The following is a 20,544-nucleotide window of genomic DNA, read 5'->3' on the forward strand; positions in this document are numbered from 1 at the left end:
GTGGGACATGCTTTTGCTTTGCCAAACTGTAAAAAAAAAAAAAAAAAAAAAAGAATTGTTTGTTGCCACCTGTCTGTCAGTCCACTGTGACACAAACTGAAATATAGCCTCTTGTGGAAAATTTAAATACTCAAATTAACAGGGAAGATAAAGAGAACTACCATATTATGCTACTTCAGTGCTGCTAGATGAAAGCAGCTCAGGTAACCACAGCCCAGCATCCATACCCTCTCAGTCCCTAACCTTAGTCAGAGTGTATAGGGATCAATTTTTAATATCCCCACTTCTCCATGCACCAGTACACTGCTATTTATACGCTTCAATTACATTTTGATTAAATTAAAATTAGAGCACTTTCACTTGTAGACTGACTTTGTGTTCTGTGAACAAAAAGTACAGGTACAGACTTAAAGAAAAAACACTTGTTTCCCGTGTGGTTACTTTAAATAAGTTTGACCAAGTCATGTCCCGTATTCCTTAAAATTCAGACAGACTGAATTCTGCTTCACTTCTCAGATCTACAAGCATCTACACAATAAATAGCAGTAAATATAAATTACAGGAATCAATCTCTGTTCTGTAAAATCATTTCCTATTTCCATGTCAGAGAAATCCCCAGCTCATTTCTGTGTTCTCTAAATGAGCATCCTCTCAAACTTGTTAAACAGGTAATGCCTGCATTTCTTTGTAAATGTTCATGGTTTACTATCAACACAAATGCCATGGAAATTCACCATGTGTGCAAGAGAAGTGAAATTGACCAAACAGGGGAAATTTTTCTAAAAGTTTATGGATGACCAGAAGGTGACATCTGTGCAAAAAAAGCTATTTTTGTAGATCCTCTTTACTGATAGCAAGGGAAGTGTGTTGTTGCTGACTGTTCCAACATAGCAAACAATAAAAGTAACATCCATAATCTCTTCTGATCTAATCTATCATACCTTGCTTTCCCCAAGGTATGATAACAAAATATTTAGTAGAATCAAGTACATAAAACATGATGTATGTGAGCTGTTACAAACCACAGATCTACAAATACATGTAGTGTCTCTGTAGATTGCTTTAAAGAGAAACTCTCTCTTCTGGTTCAAGAAATCTAATTCAAGAGTCTTGAAATTAATTAAAAGTGTTTTTTGAGACCAACACCAGCACCAGCTATGTTCCCCAAAGGTCCAGAAAGATTAAACACAACTGATTCTAATGCTATGATGCAGAATTAAAATTTTGATGCAAAATTAGATATATTTAGCAGTAGTTTCTTTCATTTTGTTCCTTACTTTATTAAGTTTTAAGTTTGTATTAGACAAAACATAATTTATTTTGGTTTCATCTGATTAACCGGTTGCCGTTTTGTTCATAAAAACACGTGGTGATCAAGTTTCCAGTTCCAAGAATTCCAGCAGCACATTACATGGTGGCTGTATTAATTTTAATTTTTTTTTTTTAAATTTTTTTTTTTAGCTCCTTTATACACTACAGGTTTTTTAATGCATTCTTTGTTTGGTCCCTGAAATTAAGGGGATAGTTTTTTTCCCCTTTTTTATGTCTTAATGATCTTAGATCTTGGTGATTATAAATTTTCATACTTGCACACCAACTGTGAAGTTTGTCAACGGAAATGCCACAATCTTCATTCTGTGCAAAAATGCCCAAAGTTCAGCTGAGACTCATGAAACTTCTGCAGTCCTACTTATCTAAGGTCATGATGTCTTTAGTACATATTTAACTCATTTCTTTTCCTAGAGCTCTCCCTTTAAAATTGCAACTTACTATAATTAGTCACTTTACATTACCTTGGATTTTCATAAAGCCTTTAATATAAACGGCCCATATTTATTGGTCCCATTTAAATAACCCTCCGTTTTCATTAGTCCCTATAGATAAGCATCCATTTTCAATAGACCCCTTTATAAACAATAAATTTTTATGGGTCCCCTTTAAATAACCTGCCATTTTCATTGGCCCCCTTTAGATAGCCCTTTAATTTTCCAAGCCCCCCCCCAATATAAAGTTTTAAAGAGCGATCCATTTTCACACAAATGCACTAATAAGTTTTGCAAGCAAACATACATTGTCAATAAAAGCCTGAGATAATGCACCATTTTGAGTGGTTACCTATCCTAACACCCCCCAACGAACTAAATTTGATCCTGCATTTTTTGTTAGATGCCGGGCATGGCCACTGACTTTTCTTTGTCCCAGTGAGATAACCCTCAATTTTAATTGGTTTCCCAAAATAATCTTTTCATTAATTCCCTGAGATAAGCCTTTACTGTTATTAGTCCCCTGATACAGCCCAGACCTTTAAGAAAGCAAGTTTTCCATCACTCTACATGCATATAATTTTTGCACACCTTAAAAAAACCTTGTGTAAACCTTGTGACTGTTCATCTGTACCTATATATGCTGCTGTTTCTAAATCAGAATTCCTAACTACATGCATGTGTGTGTGTGTCTAAATGTAATCTCATTGCTTGGACCTGAAGTAGAGCTTCTTGGTGAGCATGGAGGCGAAGCAGGGCACCTGTTTCTTGCCGATAGATGAGGGGTCTTTGCTGACCCCCACGCTGCGGTGAGACACTTTGCGGTTGACGAGAGTGAGAAGCTCGGTGAACTCGAGAGAGGAGCCATACTCCTTTAGTAGCATACACAGGTCCTGAATGTACCAGGAACCATTCACTGTCTCCCTGTGCGAGTAGAAACCTGTATGGGAGGACATCCATATTTGTATCAGCACATAACCATAATGTCATATTACATATTTACCACAATCTGCTTTTCCCTGTATTGCATATATTACTATAGAGTTTCAACTTCTTATTTGGGGGAATCCACTATATTTAAACCCAATCCAATTAGGGCAGCACGATTTAATTAAAATGTACTTTTATTACTGTATTATTATATTATTATAATGTAAGTGTAATTTAAAATGCAATATTTAACTATTAAATGAATCATTCAGTATTCACCCCTATTTATATAGATTAAAAGCAAAAAAAGGCCCTAGAAGTAGTTGCATGAACGCAAAATGATATTTCCGGTCCCAGGTGTTTATTAGTTTCTAAAATCCGCCTTTTACAACATGACTTTTGCTAAGTAACAGGTGGCAGCATCTGTGATTTCATTTTCTTATTCAGCATGATGCCGGCAAATGCTTTATAATAATTGCTTGTATTAATATTTAAAAAGCACAAAAAGTCTTTTGTAGTCAGCAAAACCACATACACACACAAACTACTAGGATTTTGATTGGACAGTTTTAGCATGAGTCTGACTCTATATTACTTAAAATAAACTGCACCATACCGTGATTTCGACTTCTATGTGATTAACTGTGTAGCACTAAATCCAATCCACCCATATGCATTCCAATCAGATCCACTCAAAACCAATCTACAAATATTCACTCTCATCCACTCCACACCACAAAAATCAACTCCATTCAAACCAATCTAATCAAATCTAATCTACCCAAACCAATCCAATGAAATCCAATCCATTTAAACTGGACTCAATTAAATATAATCTACTCACATCCACTAAACTTAAATCTACACAAATTCACACCACACAAACACAATGTACTCAAATCCAACCTGCACAAATTTACCAAGATGTACTATTGCATAAATCTTATGCTGAGCATCATGAAAACTGAGGATGTTAATGTTCCACTTCACTCAAGTACAGTCCACTTTACTCAAACCCGTTAAAACCTCATGAAGTTCCAGATTCTCTAAAATCCAATCCACTTAAATCTAAAACACTTAAATACACTTCGTTCAAACCCAATCCACTCGTATTTATGTTAATCCATGCCATTAAATCCAAACCAGTCCACTCAATTCCAATCCACTTACAGTAAACTAAAACCAATCAAATTTCACTCCGTATACCCACATCCACTCAAATCTACACAAATCGAATCCATTCAAACATACTCCAATCCATTCAAATTCATCTACTCAAACTCACACAACTCCAATGAACTCTATTCAAATCCAACCTGCACAAATGTATTTAAATTTACCACAGTATAAACACTGATCCACATAATTGTGACTATTCAGGATGTACTGTCAATGTTTAATTTCCCCAGGGGACTCTCTATAAAGCCTGTACTGGTTTTACCAGACAGACTGGTCTCAATGTGGTTCACATGTTCAGCATACCATAGTAAATACTGTACTAAAACTTATGCAGGTGTTCACATGGTTTAAAAAGAATGTCATTAGTGTTTCAAAAAAGGCATGTGTCGTCTGCGTGTTGAACATGCTGCTGCTAAAAATGAAGTAGCTATTGCACATCTGTGCTTACTTGTATAGGTTCTGTAAAGGTTTGGTCAAATTTCCATAAACACTTTAGGAAGAGCTGAAAATAGAGGAAAAGTCTAATGATGACAGATCATTAGACACAGAAGCAAGACAACGGTTAGTGATCCCTATGTGTTGCCTTATGCTTCAAAGACAGGCAAAATGGTAAAATATAAACTCACTGCAGATGAGGACAAGTAATCATTAACCTGAAAGAAAATATGGGCATAAAGTACAAACCACACCTGATCTAACCTTTGTCCTTATTTATAGTATTTACAGTCAGGTCCACACATTTTGTATTGAAGTTATGTTTCTGGCATTGGCCTCTTTACTCAAGATGTGAGCAAAGTCAAGACTTTAAGCTTTAATTGAAGGGGTTTGAGCTTTAATTTAATTGTGGTATTAACCATTCAGGACTTACATCTATTCTCATACACACTCCCATTTGAGAGTTTCATAAATAATAAGAGTAAAAAAAATTACAAACATAAGAATTTCTATTTATACTTAGATGAAAATCATTTGCAGTCAGTGTCTGAGTGGAACCCATGGACACTACGAAATGATGAGTTTCCTCCCTCTAAATGCTTGTCTTCAGCTTCTGCTGTTTGTGGGTCTTTCTGCTTTCAGGCGCGTCTTCAGTAAGTGACCAGCATGCTCTATTGGGTTGAGAGCAGATGACTGACTTGGTCAATAAAGAATATCACTTCTTTGCCTTTTGAAACTCTCTGGTAGCTCTGACTGTATGTTTTGGGTCATTATTCAGATCATCTCTTTAATCTGGCATACACGTAACTCATCCCATAACTTCATACTTCAGTACATCTATCCTGAATGGCAACTACGCTAATTCTCTCCATCTGTTTTGTACTTTTCTACCCATCCCGAAGCATCTGGATTGTACCAGCTTCAGTAGACAAAGGCCAGCCCTGCGAGGATCCTGAGACATCCAGAGAAGGACCAGCTCCAGCTGGATTCTGCTCTATGATGGTTGGAGCTACACATCCTGCTCCTGTGGTCCCAGTGATCCAGTCCCCATCTGCCCTCTGCACCTACTGACTCATCCCTATGCTGAACTGGACTTCATGTTAATTTAAAGAATCTCTGTTATATTGTACTTTCAGCTGCATAACACACATGATGTTATATCATCTCTATCTGTTATCTCAGTGAGTTTTTCCTTGCCACTGTCGCCGTCACCCTTGGCTTGCTCATCAGAGACATTTCATTCATTCATCTCATTATTATCTAGACACATTTTTCTCACACATACACAATTTATTATTATTATTTATTATTAGTTATTTATTTATTTATTTTTAATGAATTTTTCATTTTTGTGAAGCTGCTTTGAGACAATGACCATTGTTAAAAGCACTATATAAATAAAATTGAATTGAATTGAATATTCTGCCATTCTGGCAGTGGCAGCTATACTGTTATATGCTTATGACATAACTCTACTGTTCCTATGTATGACGGATGATGTGGAATGCTTTGGAGCATGAGCCGTTTCTTTGTTTCTCCCTACTTTTCTCTTCCCATTCTTCTGGTACTAGTATACCAGTTATACCAGTACTATTTCATCAGTCCAAAAAAAATCTGCCAACCTTTCTGACAAAGTCTAATCTGGCCTTTCTGTTCTTGAGTGTTATGAATGGTTGGCACCTTGTTGTGAAGCATCTGTATTTACTTTATAAAGCTGTCTCTTGGGCCTCCGAGTGGTGCAGTGGTAAAGTGCTCGCCCTATCATCCGGAGATCGCAAGTTCGATCCCTGGGTGATGCTGTAACCTCTCACAGCCGGAGGCCTAGAGAGAGCTGATTGGCCGAGCTCTTTCACATGGGAGGAAAGAAGAGGTACTTCGGGCTCCCACATTAATGATGGCTCTACAGCCAATCAGGGGCGTCTGTGAGCTCTTGCAAGCAGAAGTAGCGAACAGCGCTGTCCTCCGAGTGTTACGCCGCCCCCAATGATGCGTGAGCAAGTACAGTAGTTCAAAAAGATGCGGTCAGTGACGTCACGTGGGTCGGAGGAAACACAATAGAAATGAAAATTGCTAAAAGCGCTATACAAATAAAATTGAATTGAATTGAATTGAATCAATAGTCCCACATCAAGCTGCTACTACACCCGACTGAGTGGTAGTAGCAGCTTGATGTGGGAGCCCCCTAGTAACGGGGAGGAATTGGATACAACTAAAAATCAGAAGAAAATCGGGGAAAAAATAAATAAATAAATAAATAAATTTAAAAAAATATATATAAAAAAAAGCCACTTGTTGTATTGGCCACTTCCAGTGTTTTTGCTATCTCTCTGATGGGTTTATTTTGTTGTATTTAGCCTAAGTATGGCCTCCTTCACTTGCATAAACACCCTACGGGCCTCATGTTGAGCATTTGGGTGAACAGCTACCCAAAGGCAAATGCAAATGCAAATGTAACATTCAGGATCACCTCCAGGTCTTTTACCTGCTTGATTAGTCACAGAGGAACAGGCCATACAGTACCTCGCCATGCAACTGCTCATTAGCCATTTGTTCCGTTATCTATGACCCCCAAAATGGGGTTAACTGTATGAAAAAGGTTGCAATTTTTGTATGGGTAATGCCACACTTTTGTCGAAACCCTTGAATTAAAGAACTTGAGTGTTTTTTTTTTTTAATTCAGTGTGGTTGTGTACAGAGACTAAATGACCAAAAAAAAAAATTCTCTTTTTATCCAAAATTCCCCCCCGATTATATCTTCTATAATTTGCCAATAGGAATAATATTTTGCAGAATTTGCATTATCTTAAGAATAACACATGAGCTCAGGAGCTAGTGAACTTTTTTACCCGTGGTCCATTTATTCATCCAAATTCTCATGACTTTAACCCAAACCTTTTTTCCCCTATATAACATTAAAATTATAGACCTACTACTTTCAAATTTCATTACATTCCTGTAAAAATCACATCAAGTTCAGCATATTTCATTTAATGAGACTGTTTGCACCCATAAATTAGAAGGAGTATAATAAAGTGCTTACCGTAATAGAAAGAGTAAGCTGAATGTTTCTGCACTCACCCTCGGCTACTGAGTAGCACATGATGAAGTCGGCCCCTGCGGGGAGTGTTTGAACCACACCGGCATCCACCACCACCTCATTTTCAATTCTGCTGTCCACCATGTCCATGGGAGTCACTGGTTCATCGTGTTTGTCCCCACGGCATGCCTGTCATTCCCCAAATATGCATTTTTACACAATGAACATATAAAGTTATTACTACATGACAAGAGAATACTGCTATATTTAACAATATATAATATATTATATTACTGTTATATTTAACAATAACATAAAAAGCTGCAATATTTAGAATGCCAAATGTATATTTATTAAAAACTCTTTTAAGGCTGTACTGGTGGGTGTGGCTTAATATTCTAACGGATATGCATGATTGACAGCCATTTGTCTGTAACCACCAGGTTATATTTAGTTTTCTAGGTTAGCTTTTACATGCTAGGCTAAGTATGTGCTTTTGTACTTTTGTCTATAAAAAGAAAGTTCTGCTCTTGTCCTAGATGGCTAACCATACAGTTATTTGTCCAATAATTTGAGGTGTTTTCCTGGCATGGCTGAGAGTGGCAAACCAACCAGAAGGTTGTGTGATAATAGTGGTGGATACAGAAACAGGTTTCTAAATTATCTTCTACTTCTTGTACTACAGGTTTATAATTAAAATGGTAATTTAGGATTGTAAATGCAAGTAGTAGGTAGTTATAGTAGAAGCTAAGATATTATTATTATTATAATAGAAGATAATACAGTGAAACCTCGGATTGCGAGTAATGCAGTTTGTGAGTGTTTCCCCTGCTGGGTCTTAGTGCTCGTCTCTCACTGGTATAATCAACATCCGTGCACTGTTTACTATAACACTATGACCACATGTGTGGGTAAAACATATTTTATTTTGTGTTTGTAAGTGCGTGTGTACAGTGCGCGTGTATTGTTTCTTATAACACGTGTGTGTGTAGCGTGTAAAGCAAAAGAACGTCTCATTAGAAGTTTAAAAAATCCATTTTCTTTCTCCCTCTGTTGTTGTGTGTATGTGCGCATAATTTGACACCGTCCCGGGTCACACACACACTATCTCTTGCCTTTAGTGTGTGTGTGGCACCCCCTCTCTGCTTCACACACGCACACACACTCTCTCGCCTTTAGTGTGTGTGTGTGGCACCCCCTCTCTGCTTCACACACGCACACAAACACACGCACACTCTCTGCTCTTCACAGAAACACTGCTCTGTCTTTTCAAAGGTAAAGTGCAAGTTCATTTGTTTGTTTGTTTTACAGCAGTAATTCCGTTATTAAGGGCTCACACAAGTGTCATTAACAATGTTTCTTGCTACTTTTTCAGACAAAACAGTCTTTCTGTTAATGTGTGTTTATGTGAAATTCAAATAAGAGAGGAGATAGGTTTACTGTGTAAAAAAGTCTCATTAGAAAGTTAAAAATCAATTTTTAATTTGTTTTATTGTTACTTTATATTTTGTATTAATTATTTTTATGTATTTATTTTTTTGGGCTGTGGAACGAATAATTTGAGTTTCCATTATTTCTTATGGAAAAATTAAAGTTGGTCTACGAGTGTTTTGGAATACGAGCCCGCTTCCTGAACAAATTATGCTCGTAATCATTGCACTGTATAACTTTTATGACTATTGAGTACTACTGAGTTACTACATACTAAGAATGTAAATGTTTTAATCAATCCAATGTATTACGACATATAATAGTATTAAAAAAAGCTTTTTTTTTTTGGCATGGTTGCACCCAGGCTTTGGCATTCCTGTTAATTTACTCCGATGCAGAAGCTAGGTAAAAGTTGGTGTTATCCTAGTGGGACTTATCTAGTTACTGTTTGCACAGACATAAGGTAAGTTAAGGTACTTTTGTGTGATTTTAATGGTTTTGATCTACAAAGTCGGTTAGGTCAGAAGGTTCACTTAAGATTACCCCCTCCCTGCTTACAAAGAAAAGGAGAGTCATGGGGAATAAAGTCCATGGGGAAATCCAGTCATTATTCAGTCTTAGCACTGCAGATGCAATAACAGGAAAAAAAAAAAAAAAAAAGAACCTCATAAAGATCATGGGACATTAAAAATCACATGACCATTAGTTTAGATGCTCAGTAAAGCTCAGGACTGTCTACACAATGATCAAAACTAGTCATAGATACTCATTTTTTACCAAAAAGGCCCTTAGATGACTGCATAGCTAAAACTATTCTGCAGAACTGCTACAGAACATCATGAGTTTTTTTTTTTTTTTTTAATACCTGCAGGATGAAGATTTTCGGTTTTCCCACCAGACTATGACATTTGTCTCCTCTGAACAGAGACGTCATTTCCAGGATGTCGATCTTGTCGTTGTAGGCATAAACGTGTCCAGCTTCACCATGGCTCAGGAATATGCACACAAAGCAGTCAGCATCTGCGTGATTAGCGTTTGCAGCTGGGGGGAAATATTGTTGTTAATGTGAAAGTAAAACCACAGGGAAGTGAGTGTACTGTAGATAAATACGTAGGTTTCTGGGAAAAGAGTCTGTCTTTGTGCGCATACCTTCCTTGATGATTTCCAGAACTTCTTCTTGTTTTAGATCATTGAACACCTTCACCTCAAAGCCCAGCTGCTCAAACCTGAAAGTGTGGTTCAGATTGTATGCGTTAATCAGAGCCCCATGTCCATCAAAGTGAACCACTTTCTGTAAATCAAACAGAACTCATAAAATGAAAGCTACATTATGTAACATATGTAAACCCCTGCAAATTTACAGAAATCAAAATTGTAACTGCAGGTAAGGTACAATGTGTGTGTGTTAAAGTGCATTATGGAGTGTGTTATACAGTGTGTCTTATAGTGCGAGTTAGGCAAAATTACTGCATCATTGTTCAGTTGTTACGGTGTGTGCATTGTGATGTATCATTACATGTTACAGTGTGTTTAAATTCACAGCACTGTGGTGAGTGTTACACTCGAACACTGTGTGTAAACCATGTGCTATCGTTAGTGAAACAGCATCTGTAACTCTGTGTTACAGTGTGCATTACAACGCGTCTCTGCACTGTGTTCGTTGTGCATAATAATATACTTTACAGGGGCTATTACACATGTGTTGCACAATGTGATGTGCTTTACATTGTCTGTTTCAGTTTGCCTATTATGTTGCATTATTGTGTCTATTACACTGTGTTACAGTGTATCTATTATCCTTTGTTAGAGAGTGTATTAGCGTGTGCATTACATTGTGCCTATTATGCTGTGCTACGCCTGTTGCAGTGCTGAGTTATGATGTGTGTTACAGAATTATTATTATGGTGCCTATAATGCACCTCATCACATAATGGTGCCTATGGTGACTGTTTTACCTGTGTAACAGTGTCTGTTACACAGGTATGATGTGCATTTTAATATGTGCAACACTGTGTCTATTATGTGTTACTGTTTTGTAACACCTTGTTTTAAGGTTCTCTTTGTCTGCCCTGGTTCCGTTTCGAGGGTTAAACATGAGCTGCCAGTAAAAGGTCTCCTGGTTAAAGATGAGCGCCAGACCCCTGCGTTTGTGCTTCATGTTATACTCCTCCTTAGGATCAAACCTGAGAGCTCTGGAAAAAGAAGAAAAAAAACAATCATACTTGATCAAAACAACTGAAAGGATTCTACTTTAGAAGTTAAAAAAATTATTCCCGTGATCTTACCTGTCATACCCAGAGTCCGTCTCAGTCACGCCTCCTTCCTGCCCTACACATGTAACATGCTTGTTTTACAAATAGAACTCATGCACTTCCAGAACATTTGTAAACTATAAAACACAATATGGTGAGATGATGAAGCAGGGTTACTGTTACCACCCTGAGCTGACTAATTTACTATAACAGCATGTTTTATTTTATTTCTCTTATTAAAAATATTTTTAGCTGCATGGCCCAAGTTTGCCATTTTATTCCTCTTCTATTTCTTCCTCTTTAACTCCCCAAGTATTACAATTATAATAAAATAGATAATGACACGTCATAATTTTTTATCCGTATAGAGTTACATTAACATTTGTGGAACATCCATGAAAAAAAATTCTCTTGTTCCTTCTTATGATAGGCACTTTAAACAGGAGTTTCCTAACCCACCGCTCGTTTTTTTTTTTCTTTTATAGTTGAAAATGATATAAAAATATTTAAAAATGTAGCTTGTCATGTTACAAAACCACAAAGTATAAACTGTTTCGTCTAGGAATAAACATGGTTAAACAAACATCTCCCTATAGAAAATTTTACCATATCAACAATTAAATATTGTTTTTAATTAGTTGCACAAATGAGCTATTACAATAGAAATTATATGTATTAGAACAAGTGACAAGCTACTGTGAATGGCACTGGTTTCAGAGCTGCTGTTTTTGAGAATTCATGAACACGTCTGATGCAGTCTAAATCATCAAGGTGTTTAGAGTTCTTCCAACAGTAATGCACTTTCTGTTCAAAACTGAATCTAGAAGTTCGCATCAAACTGAGGTTAAGCTGTAAACCGGAAAAAAAAAAAAAAAAAAAAAAAAATCACCCCACATTTTACATTTACACAAACTTTCTCAAATACAGTCAATCTGGAAAGACATGTTTGGTTTGTTCTTGTAAATCGTAACAAGACTATCGATTTCTTGTCTTGTACCAGTTCTATGTTATTTTACAATTTTACAGGTATTGCCTGATTGAATGTTTGTACTGGGTTATACATAGGCATACATGTTTGTGTGTATTTTTCTCTCTGCTGATCTATTTTTTGTATAGAACATTTGTATTTTTTGCATTGTGGATTGATAAAAAAAATATTTGTTTAATAAAAAAATTTTCACAATATATTTGTTTTTTCTGATTGATAAACTTTCAATTAATTTAATGAAATTTTAATTAAGTCACAGATTCAATATAAAGTAAACCCCACCAATTTACAAACCATTATGCAAACACTCACTCACTCATCATCAGCTACAGTATACCGCTTTATCCTGTATACAGAGTCACAGGGGGCCTGGAGCCTATCCCAGGAGACTTGGGGCACAAGCCAGGGTACACCCTGGAGGGTTGGCAATCCATTGCAGGGCACACACATAATTTAATTCCATTTTATTTGTATAGCGCTTTTAACAATTTTCATCGTCGCAAAGCAGCTTTACACAATCAAAATAATTATTTAAGTTTGCATGGAATGTAAATGTGTATGAATCAAAATGGTCAGATAGTCCCCGATGAGCAAGCTGAGGGCAACAGTAGCAAGGAAAAACATAAACACTCACATACTATAAGCAATTTGGGATCGCCACTTAGCATTAATCTGCACGGCTTTGGACTGTGAATGGAAACTGGAGCACACAGAGGAAATCCTCCAAGCACGGGAAGAACATACAAACTCCATGCACACAGACCCATAAGCAAGATTCGAACCCCTGAGGTGCAAGGCGACAGTTCTAACCACTACGCCACTGACCCCAAAATGCAAACAGTTAAAATTATATTGTATTACATGAGTTAACTAACATGATGTTAAGTTTAGATATGATGGAAAAATGCATGCTTGCATAATGTGTCTAAATGCATATATATATATATTTAATAGAGATGAATCAGTCAGTCAGTCAGTGACCAGAATTGTATGGTTTTTCAGTTTGATTGGCCGTGACTGGTGATCAGCCTCAGATATAACCGATTTAATACTAAGCGCAAAAGCTTCTGAGTGGTGCAACAGAAGCACATTTTTATGTGATTACACTAACAAAAATAGTGCGTTAAAAGCCTCTGATCTACCACAAGCAATAATTAGTCAAAACTTGCAGCCAATTAACTCGGGCACTGACTGTCAAGTTGAGTTTTAAGACTTTGAGGCATATGAGGTGATAAAATAATAATCACTGTTTCTTAATAATCCTACACGTGGTACTACACTCACTCCTATTTACACATTTTCATTATTTAAAATTATTGTATTTAAGTGAGAAAACTGATGTCATACGGAATGAATTACATTTAATTACTCACTAAACTTTTTTAAAAAAAAGGTTTTAAAGGTGTAACAAAATCTGGGAAAAATGATCGGTGTCTTTAACATTAATTAACTTTTCTTTTTATTAAATAGTGCAAGGTGTCATTCTTAAGTAAATTAAAAACACAGCTGTAGTCACTTACATATGACTGTTGATTGAATAAGATATGTTATATACTCAGGATGTGCTGTATTTAGAAAAATAAGAACTCTTGGTCTGGTATCAGTAACTTTAACTGCTTTATCTCACCTCCCTGTTGTTGATTATTTTTCTGTAACAACACATCACACTACTGACATACAGTTATCACACTTCTTAGAGCATGCTTTAAAATGAAACCCAACCTGTAGGAGCAAGACGCTGTGTTGAGTCATGATCCGTCTTGATCTGACCTGCAGGAACAAACACCAGCATGAATCTTAACAACAGCAACAAACACAAAGAACTTGAACGCTTCATACGGTCAATGATTCAGCTCACAAACCTGAACTATATGCTTTTCATAACATTTAGCGACGACTTAGCGTGTCTGCACTACATTTAAGCAGGACTATATTAATATTTATCATTAATAAGCTGTAATAGAATGATATGTCATTATATGACTCAGGAGCTCATGAGACAATTCAAAACTTCTACAAGGAAGTATGTCAGTCCAAATTATCGCATGTTTAGAATTAAATACAAGCACGAACTAGAAAAAAATAAACATAAACGCACGATTTTTAAAGCTGAACAATGGAAAAAAGTGACAAATAGCGAAAGAAATGATTACCTGAAACTTTGCCTTTACTCGGGCTCGACATCTTGAATTGACCTGCGGAGGTTGAACACACCATTATATGACAAGCATAATCTCCGCCCCTAACCTACTTTGATTGGGTAAAGGTTAAAATACTCAGCCGTGATTGGGCCAAACAGATATCGATAAAAAAGGCACTTCCGCCTTACTGTTAAAAAAAAAATACGGAGAAGTGTTCCTTCAGTGGAATTTCTCAACAGCATGCAGAAGCATGTTCTGGTTATTGCAAGAGCATTAACTAACAAACAAAGTTAAAGGTCATATTTATACAACCATAATGCACAAATATAATTACACAGTTTAGACTATTGTTTTCCTCTTTAGTTAAAGTCAAATTTATATTTAAAGCACATTTAACACAAAACACAAAGTGCTGCAGGCTACAATCCTAAAATAGTTGCAGACATTGAAACAGCCTATAAAAACACGCATTAATAAGAAAATAGAATTAAAATCCAAATAAAATAACAATTAAAACATCCTCACTGAATAAAATAAGCAAACAAAACAATAAATAAATTATATATATATATATATATATATATATATATATATATATATATATATATATATATAAAAAAAAAAAACAGGGAAAAGAGAATGTCCTTACACTGTACTAAATGCCAAAAAAGATAAAAAGGTCTTGAGGTGTGACCTTGATACAGTTTCCATTACCCAATCCCCTACTACACTAATGCATTTATCCCAGAGTTTACCTAGTGCATGGATACAATCAAAGTAGAAGGTTTTCTCAGTATGGAAAAAAACAACCTGGAGCCATAATTAAACTGCCATCTCCCCTTCACATCTGAAACACTGGCCTCCCAGGAACTCATTAAATGTCCCAAATGGCTTGGAGTAAGGTCAGGACTGTACAGGGATGTGGCAATAACTCTTAGCCTGAGTTCCTGTAATGTACAAGTAATGTATATAAATGATTGTGTGTACAGTTCCCACAGACAGATGTGTCTCTTTGCAAGCTGGATCAGGCGTTCTACTCACTGAATGGAACGGGTGGCTCTGAGCCACCTCGGCCAGGATTGACATTCATGGATGTATGACCATCTTTAAAACATTTGTACCATTTAAAATTGTTCCTGCCGCTAAGAGCTTGGCTGTCTACAGACACTTTGTGGTCAGGAGCTCAAGACAAAAAAAAGGTTTTATAGCTATAATGCTGACTTAGCTATAATTCTAAACCAGGGAATGTGAGCTACTGTATGAGTATGCGTAGTGTGATTCTTTTTTCTAAATAAATATTGCCTAGGCTCATGTGGTATCTACTGTCCCTTTTTATAATAATCATTAATAATTTTCTTATACAGAACTATCTTTATACAGTATGAATGAAAAAAATAATAATGTTTGGGAATCTGGGAGAAATCTTATCGTTATGTACAAACAATTTCCAAATTAAAAATGTTGTACAGTATATATATAGTATATAAACTTTAATCACAAATCCTGGTTTGTCTTGAAAGCTTCTTATACTATTAGTACTGTGTGTGTGTGTGTGTGTGTGTGTGTGTGTGTTTGTGTCTGTGTAGAGAATATATATTTTGTCCATTTAGTTTCACAGCTTTATCTTTACAGAATGGAAACTATTCTGACAAATAGTGCATCTTTATAAGCTAAGCGCTCATTTAACAACCTCACACACCACCTTCTTTTTCTAAATGAATTAACAAAACAGGACACAGATATTTTAACCGATTTATATCCCATCCAGAAATCCACTTCTACCTACTATTTTTCTATACATAATAAAGCAAACCAGAAAACAACTGCAGAAAGAACTTTTTTTCATGTCCAAGAGAGATCAAGGATCAAAAAAGTCTAACCTTAAAAATATATACTTTTCCTGATTACCAAGAAAAACACATAAAAAGCTATTAGGTATTCACCCTAGTTAAAAGAAAAGGCAGAATTTGAAAATCACATGGTGAGCTTCAAGAAAAGATAATACTATACTGTAGGTAACTTTACATATTTACATATATTATACTGTACTTTACATATAATTTATCATGCATTTACACTCAGGAGTCTTAAATGTAACACAGACCTGCTGTGAGTTACAGCTGGCATAAACCATGTGAATAGTAAGAACCACAAAAATAAGTCTTTTTAGAACACATTATACTGTAGGTATAACTGTTTCTTCAATTATCTGTATACCTTTTAATATATTAGTATTTGTCTTAATCTCAGCCCAGTTTCAATTCCACACAGTGTTTTAATGCATCAGATTCATCCTATGGAGTGCTTGATGATGATGTTGATGACGATGATGAGTGTTAGACTTTTAGAACAGAGACTTGACACATCAGATGATCCTTAAAGGAGTCAGGAGTTTCTGAGCCCCAAACACGTCCAATCACAGCTTAGCTTTATCCTTGCAGACACATGCAGCTTTCTGGCTATCCAGGTAGGGTTTGCAGCCTAGGTGCATGACGCCATCGAAGACATGACTCACCAGTAAATCACATGCTGATATAGAGAGAAACCAAAAGAACAAAACAGCCACAGTGATACATACAATATTGGTGCAAGTCTGTGGTTAAAAACAGAATCAAACAAGGCAGCAAAAAAAAAATAAAAAAAAAATGCAAAGACTCTTATTAATGACTGAATTACTCTGTTAATGGTTAAAAATCATGATATGTTTGTACATGGATCATTGGGTGTGACCCAGTGTGACACCTGTCAATTTGTCATTTGTCAAGACTCCAAGGAATCTTTTTTTTAACTGATTCCATATAATAAACTATATAACAGCTATACAAAGATTAGTGATATTCTACTTTTCACAAGAGGAGCATGTCTACAGTTTGTTTTTAAATTTACAGAATAATAGAGTTCATAAGTATGTATTATTTATTATATGTATTACTGTTTATACATTCACCTTTTCCTTTAAACTGATTTCTTTAGGTTAGGAAGTGTTTACCATCATTCTGGTCCAGCCCCAGCGCTTTCAGAAGGTTCCCACAAATGTTCTTCAAGCAAATCTGGAACTGCTCATCACACTCCCGCTTTTTTCGTCCACATGTGTCGTAGCAGTAGTCGTGTTGGTTACAGCACCTGGTTGTTGCTGGGATTTTAATATCAAACTGCAGACAAAAGTGGAGTGTGATAAACAAATAGACCAGAGGTCCTACCATGGTCGTACAAAATGGGAATTAATACAATGGTTGCCATTGGCCTCCACAAACCCTGGTCGGACTACAAAGGTTCCTAGATAGATGAATGGATGGATAAACAAATTACTGCACAAATAACGAAAAAAAAAAAAAACGGACAGAATGTTTATTTTCTGATAAAACCTACCACCCAATTACCCATCACTAAGGTGTATCTAGTTCAGTTATACCCAGAGTTACCAAGGTTGTGGCCAAATCTGAAATGTGAAAATCTTCTGCATCCCAGACAAAACTTTCACATCTCTGATCAATATACAAGACTAAGATAAATGAAGAATATCACATTGATTAAATCACTTTTTTTTTATTAGGTTTAAAGTATAAATATTTTATCTGAAATATTTATAAGAATTTTAAACCTTAATACAAAATGAAAAACCTTTAATCTATTTGTTATAAATGACAAACATTAGGAAACACTGATCTAGTGTACTAAGTCAAGTAATAATAAATAATAATATTGGATCCGTTTGTAACTAACATTCACAAGGAAGGTCGAGTTTCTTTGAAACTTACATGAAATACAAACAGCGGGGTACCACATCCATTGGATGATGGGTTGTGGCCAGGCCGAGGAAAGAGCATTTGTCCTTAAAAAAAAAAAACCTCTAACATGAAATTAAGCACATACCAGATTAACACCAAAAATATTAACAAAAAAGAAATATATATATAAAATCCTGAATGATCTCATCACAGCTAATTATAAGCAATCCCATTAACCTCCGACAGGTGTCACCATAGCAGCAGATTTATGTTGCTGCTGTCTAGTACAATGTTAGTATAAAATTATAATATAAAATGTTACATCATGTCAGAGTTGCAGGCTGACTTCAGTATGACTAACTGCATTGTGTTGTTTTATTTAACAGGCTGATTATAGAAACCTGTATGTAGGTGTGGAAGGATTTCTGAACAGAAAACAAAACCAAAACTTACAAGCAGTGAAGGCAGGCTGTTTGCCTGGATTTTTACCAATTAGCAATTTTTTCTCGTGAAAAATTGCAGAAACTTGTATTTTTATTTGGAGTAAATGATGCGAATACTGGCTTGTTTCTTTAGAGAGACCTTTTACTCACTAATGGCTAGTTTCTATTTTATTTGTTGCACAATGTTTAGCATGTGGTAATTTAGAAGGGAGTGTTTCTGTTTTTACCTGATTGCTGAATTGAAGCAGTTCTATGTAAAAATCTATATCATTCTAATGCCTAGAAATAGAATAATTCCAATAAAAGAATTACTGAAAAATGTCAGCTAAATCATATGCAGGAATATAGTTATTGGAAGTTTCTGGTTTTATTTGAGAAATAGATTGTGAGGTATGTTTATGTGTGTGTGTGAGTGTAGTGTGTAATGTAGTGCAGTGTAACTGAAGGTACATAATAAGGCCCTAAGAAGCACTGATATACCATTAAAGCTCACATCTTGCTTTTAAAGCAGATTTTAAATCACACCACAAATACACTGCCCAGTCCAAAATAAATAAATAAATGAATAAATAATTTTTTTCCCAGGCAGGGCAGAATGACACACACACAGAAACATAGACAGACACATACACATACACAGACATATACACAATGTTCTAGAGATGCTTACTAGATTTCTAGTACAGTACTAGATAAAAGATATGCTTTCAGGTCCTTTACTAGTGAGGAGGAATACATTATAGGTATTTCTAAGAGTGGTTATTAAGGTCATATTCACCACACTGAAACTGAAAGATAGTTTTTCACTTTTTAGTGATGGAGAAACATAAGATATAAATTGCAAAAATAGACTTACTCAGGATCAGGTGCAAGATGAGTTTGATAAGAGTCTTAAAATAATTTGTTCTAATTATAGATTTACTGTTACAGAAAATGGGAGAAAGAAACTGAAAGTAACCTCTCCACAGAAACAAAACCATGTTTTGCTGTCTCTAACAAACTGTACAGAGAACAAATGTATCTAATATTACCATGCTTTGATAAACCAAGTTAAGTTCTGATAGAATTACTTACCAGAGCCAGGGCATTTAAACTCACACAGATGATCAGAACCCAACATTAAATCCAAAGCAGTTTTAACTTTTTTGAAGTATGTGTAGTAAGTGTATAAGTTCTGAACTCCATCCTTGATGTTTATTAAAGTCTCTGTCCAGTCAGATGTCTTGTATTCAGACTTTTTAGGTGTTGCACTGGACAGGCATGTTGCCAGGAGCAGGAGGGCTGACAAACTGATCTGCTTCATATCCACTCACCTTTCACTTAATCTGAGAGAAATTCAACTGCCTCCTACTTCAGCTCTCACATGCTCCTGCTTCGGCATGCTACTTCAGCAAACACCAAACCACAGCAGCCAATCACTGAACAGCACACCACTTTACACCATCCAAGCACAGCACACCATCCAATCACAGCACAGAAACCAATTTTAAGTTCTTTAATCTTTAGCAAATTATAACATACTTATTTAAATGTATTCTGTGGAGCAGAAAAAAAATTCCTTGGAGTCACATTCATCTCACTCACTCACTCGTCATCATATGCATACAGGGTGGCCTGAAGCCTATCCCAGGAGACTTATTTAATTATTATTATTTTATTTTATTATTATTTTTTTTTTTTAAGCCATGACCTCAACACTAGTGCATTAAGTGGCTGGTAAAGTAGGCAAAATCTAAACACAGAATTATTGATGTTGCTAGCTAGCAAGTTATGTAGATTCAATTCAAATTCAATTAAAATTTTCTTTTTCACGTATACAACTATACACAGTGTGATATGCGGTGAAATGTTAAAATGTTTTGTGACCTTAAGGTATATACTGTATGTATGTACATTTTATATGGGCAGATCTTGGGCTTTGTGGTAAATAGTTTTAGAAATAACTAATAAAAAATAATTTCTAAATATTTTTAATAATTTAATGATAATAATAATAAAAAAAAGAAGAATAAAAAAAAGCCATCATTTCAGAAGTGTCTAATGACTGGGCTGCATCAAGCAAAAACGACAACTGTCTGAAAGCTGTCCAACACATTATTCAACCCTGAACCATCAACTTCAAAAAAGAAATGTGGTCAGGAAAACATCCTGAATGAATGTGATTGGAGATTACTTAAATGCTTGGTGCATGGTTAGAAAAACAACAGTTAAGACCAA

General features: G+C 35.6%; 2 protein-coding genes across 4 annotated transcripts; both read right to left on the reverse strand.

Annotated features, from left to right (window-relative positions):
* Positions 1–435: 435 nt before the first annotated feature.
* LOC128528839 (caspase-6-like) lies at positions 436–14,219 on the reverse strand. The gene is made up of 8 exons (XM_053501998.1): positions 14,169–14,219; positions 13,738–13,785; positions 11,061–11,103; positions 10,818–10,967; positions 9,925–10,001; positions 9,641–9,816; positions 7,386–7,533; positions 436–2,703 (listed from the first exon to the last, which is right to left on the reverse strand). The coding sequence occupies exons 1-8, from the start codon at positions 14,197–14,199 to the stop codon at positions 2,468–2,470; spliced, it is 909 nt and encodes a 302-aa protein (XP_053357973.1). The 5' UTR covers positions 14,200–14,219; the 3' UTR covers positions 436–2,467.
* Positions 14,220–15,933: 1,714 nt separating this feature from the next.
* LOC128528840 (group XIIA secretory phospholipase A2-like) lies at positions 15,934–19,698 on the reverse strand. Of its 3 annotated transcripts, none has more exons than XM_053502001.1 (4): positions 19,641–19,686; positions 17,915–17,988; positions 17,146–17,308; positions 15,934–16,685 (listed from the first exon to the last, which is right to left on the reverse strand). In XM_053502001.1, the coding sequence occupies exons 2-4, from the start codon at positions 17,981–17,983 to the stop codon at positions 16,573–16,575; spliced, it is 345 nt and encodes a 114-aa protein (XP_053357976.1). In that variant the 5' UTR covers positions 17,984–17,988; positions 19,641–19,686; the 3' UTR covers positions 15,934–16,572. The 3 variants fall into 3 exon arrangements, with proteins under 3 accessions (XP_053357976.1, XP_053357975.1, XP_053357974.1); XM_053502000.1 differs by lacking the exon at positions 19,641–19,686 and adding an exon at positions 19,184–19,381; XM_053501999.1 differs by having other exon boundaries at positions 15,937–16,685; positions 19,402–19,698.
* Positions 19,699–20,544: the final 846 nt, after the last annotated feature.

The sequence above is a fragment of the Clarias gariepinus genome, chromosome 8 (genome assembly GCF_024256425.1).
Source record: "Clarias gariepinus isolate MV-2021 ecotype Netherlands chromosome 8, CGAR_prim_01v2, whole genome shotgun sequence".
NCBI classification, from domain to species: domain Eukaryota; kingdom Metazoa; phylum Chordata; class Actinopteri; order Siluriformes; family Clariidae; genus Clarias; species Clarias gariepinus.

What these genes read in the sequence shown, in the direction of transcription:
- LOC128528839 (XM_053501998.1), bottom strand. Translation starts at nt 14,199, where the DNA reads ATGTCGAGCCCGAGTAAAGGCAAAGTTTCAG. An exon ending in GAGTAAAGGCAAAGTTTCAG is followed by an intron (nt 13,786 to 14,168) that starts GTAATCATTTCT and finishes TTGTTCCTGCAG; the next exon opens with GTCAGATCAAGACGGATCAT. An exon ending in ACAGCGTCTTGCTCCTACAG is followed by an intron (nt 11,104 to 13,737) that starts GTTGGGTTTCAT and finishes TTACATGTGTAG; the next exon opens with GGCAGGAAGGAGGCGTGACT.
- LOC128528840 (XM_053501999.1), bottom strand. Translation starts at nt 19,630, where the DNA reads ATGAAGCAGATCAGTTTGTCAGCCCTCCTGCTCCTGGCAACATGCCTG. An exon ending in GTTTAAATGCCCTGGCTCTG is followed by an intron (nt 17,989 to 19,401) that starts GTAAGTAATTCT and finishes TTTTTTTTTAAG; the next exon opens with GACAAATGCTCTTTCCTCGG. An exon ending in GGGGCTGGACCAGAATGATG is followed by an intron (nt 16,686 to 17,145) that starts GTAAACACTTCC and finishes TCTCTATATCAG; the next exon opens with CATGTGATTTACTGGTGAGT.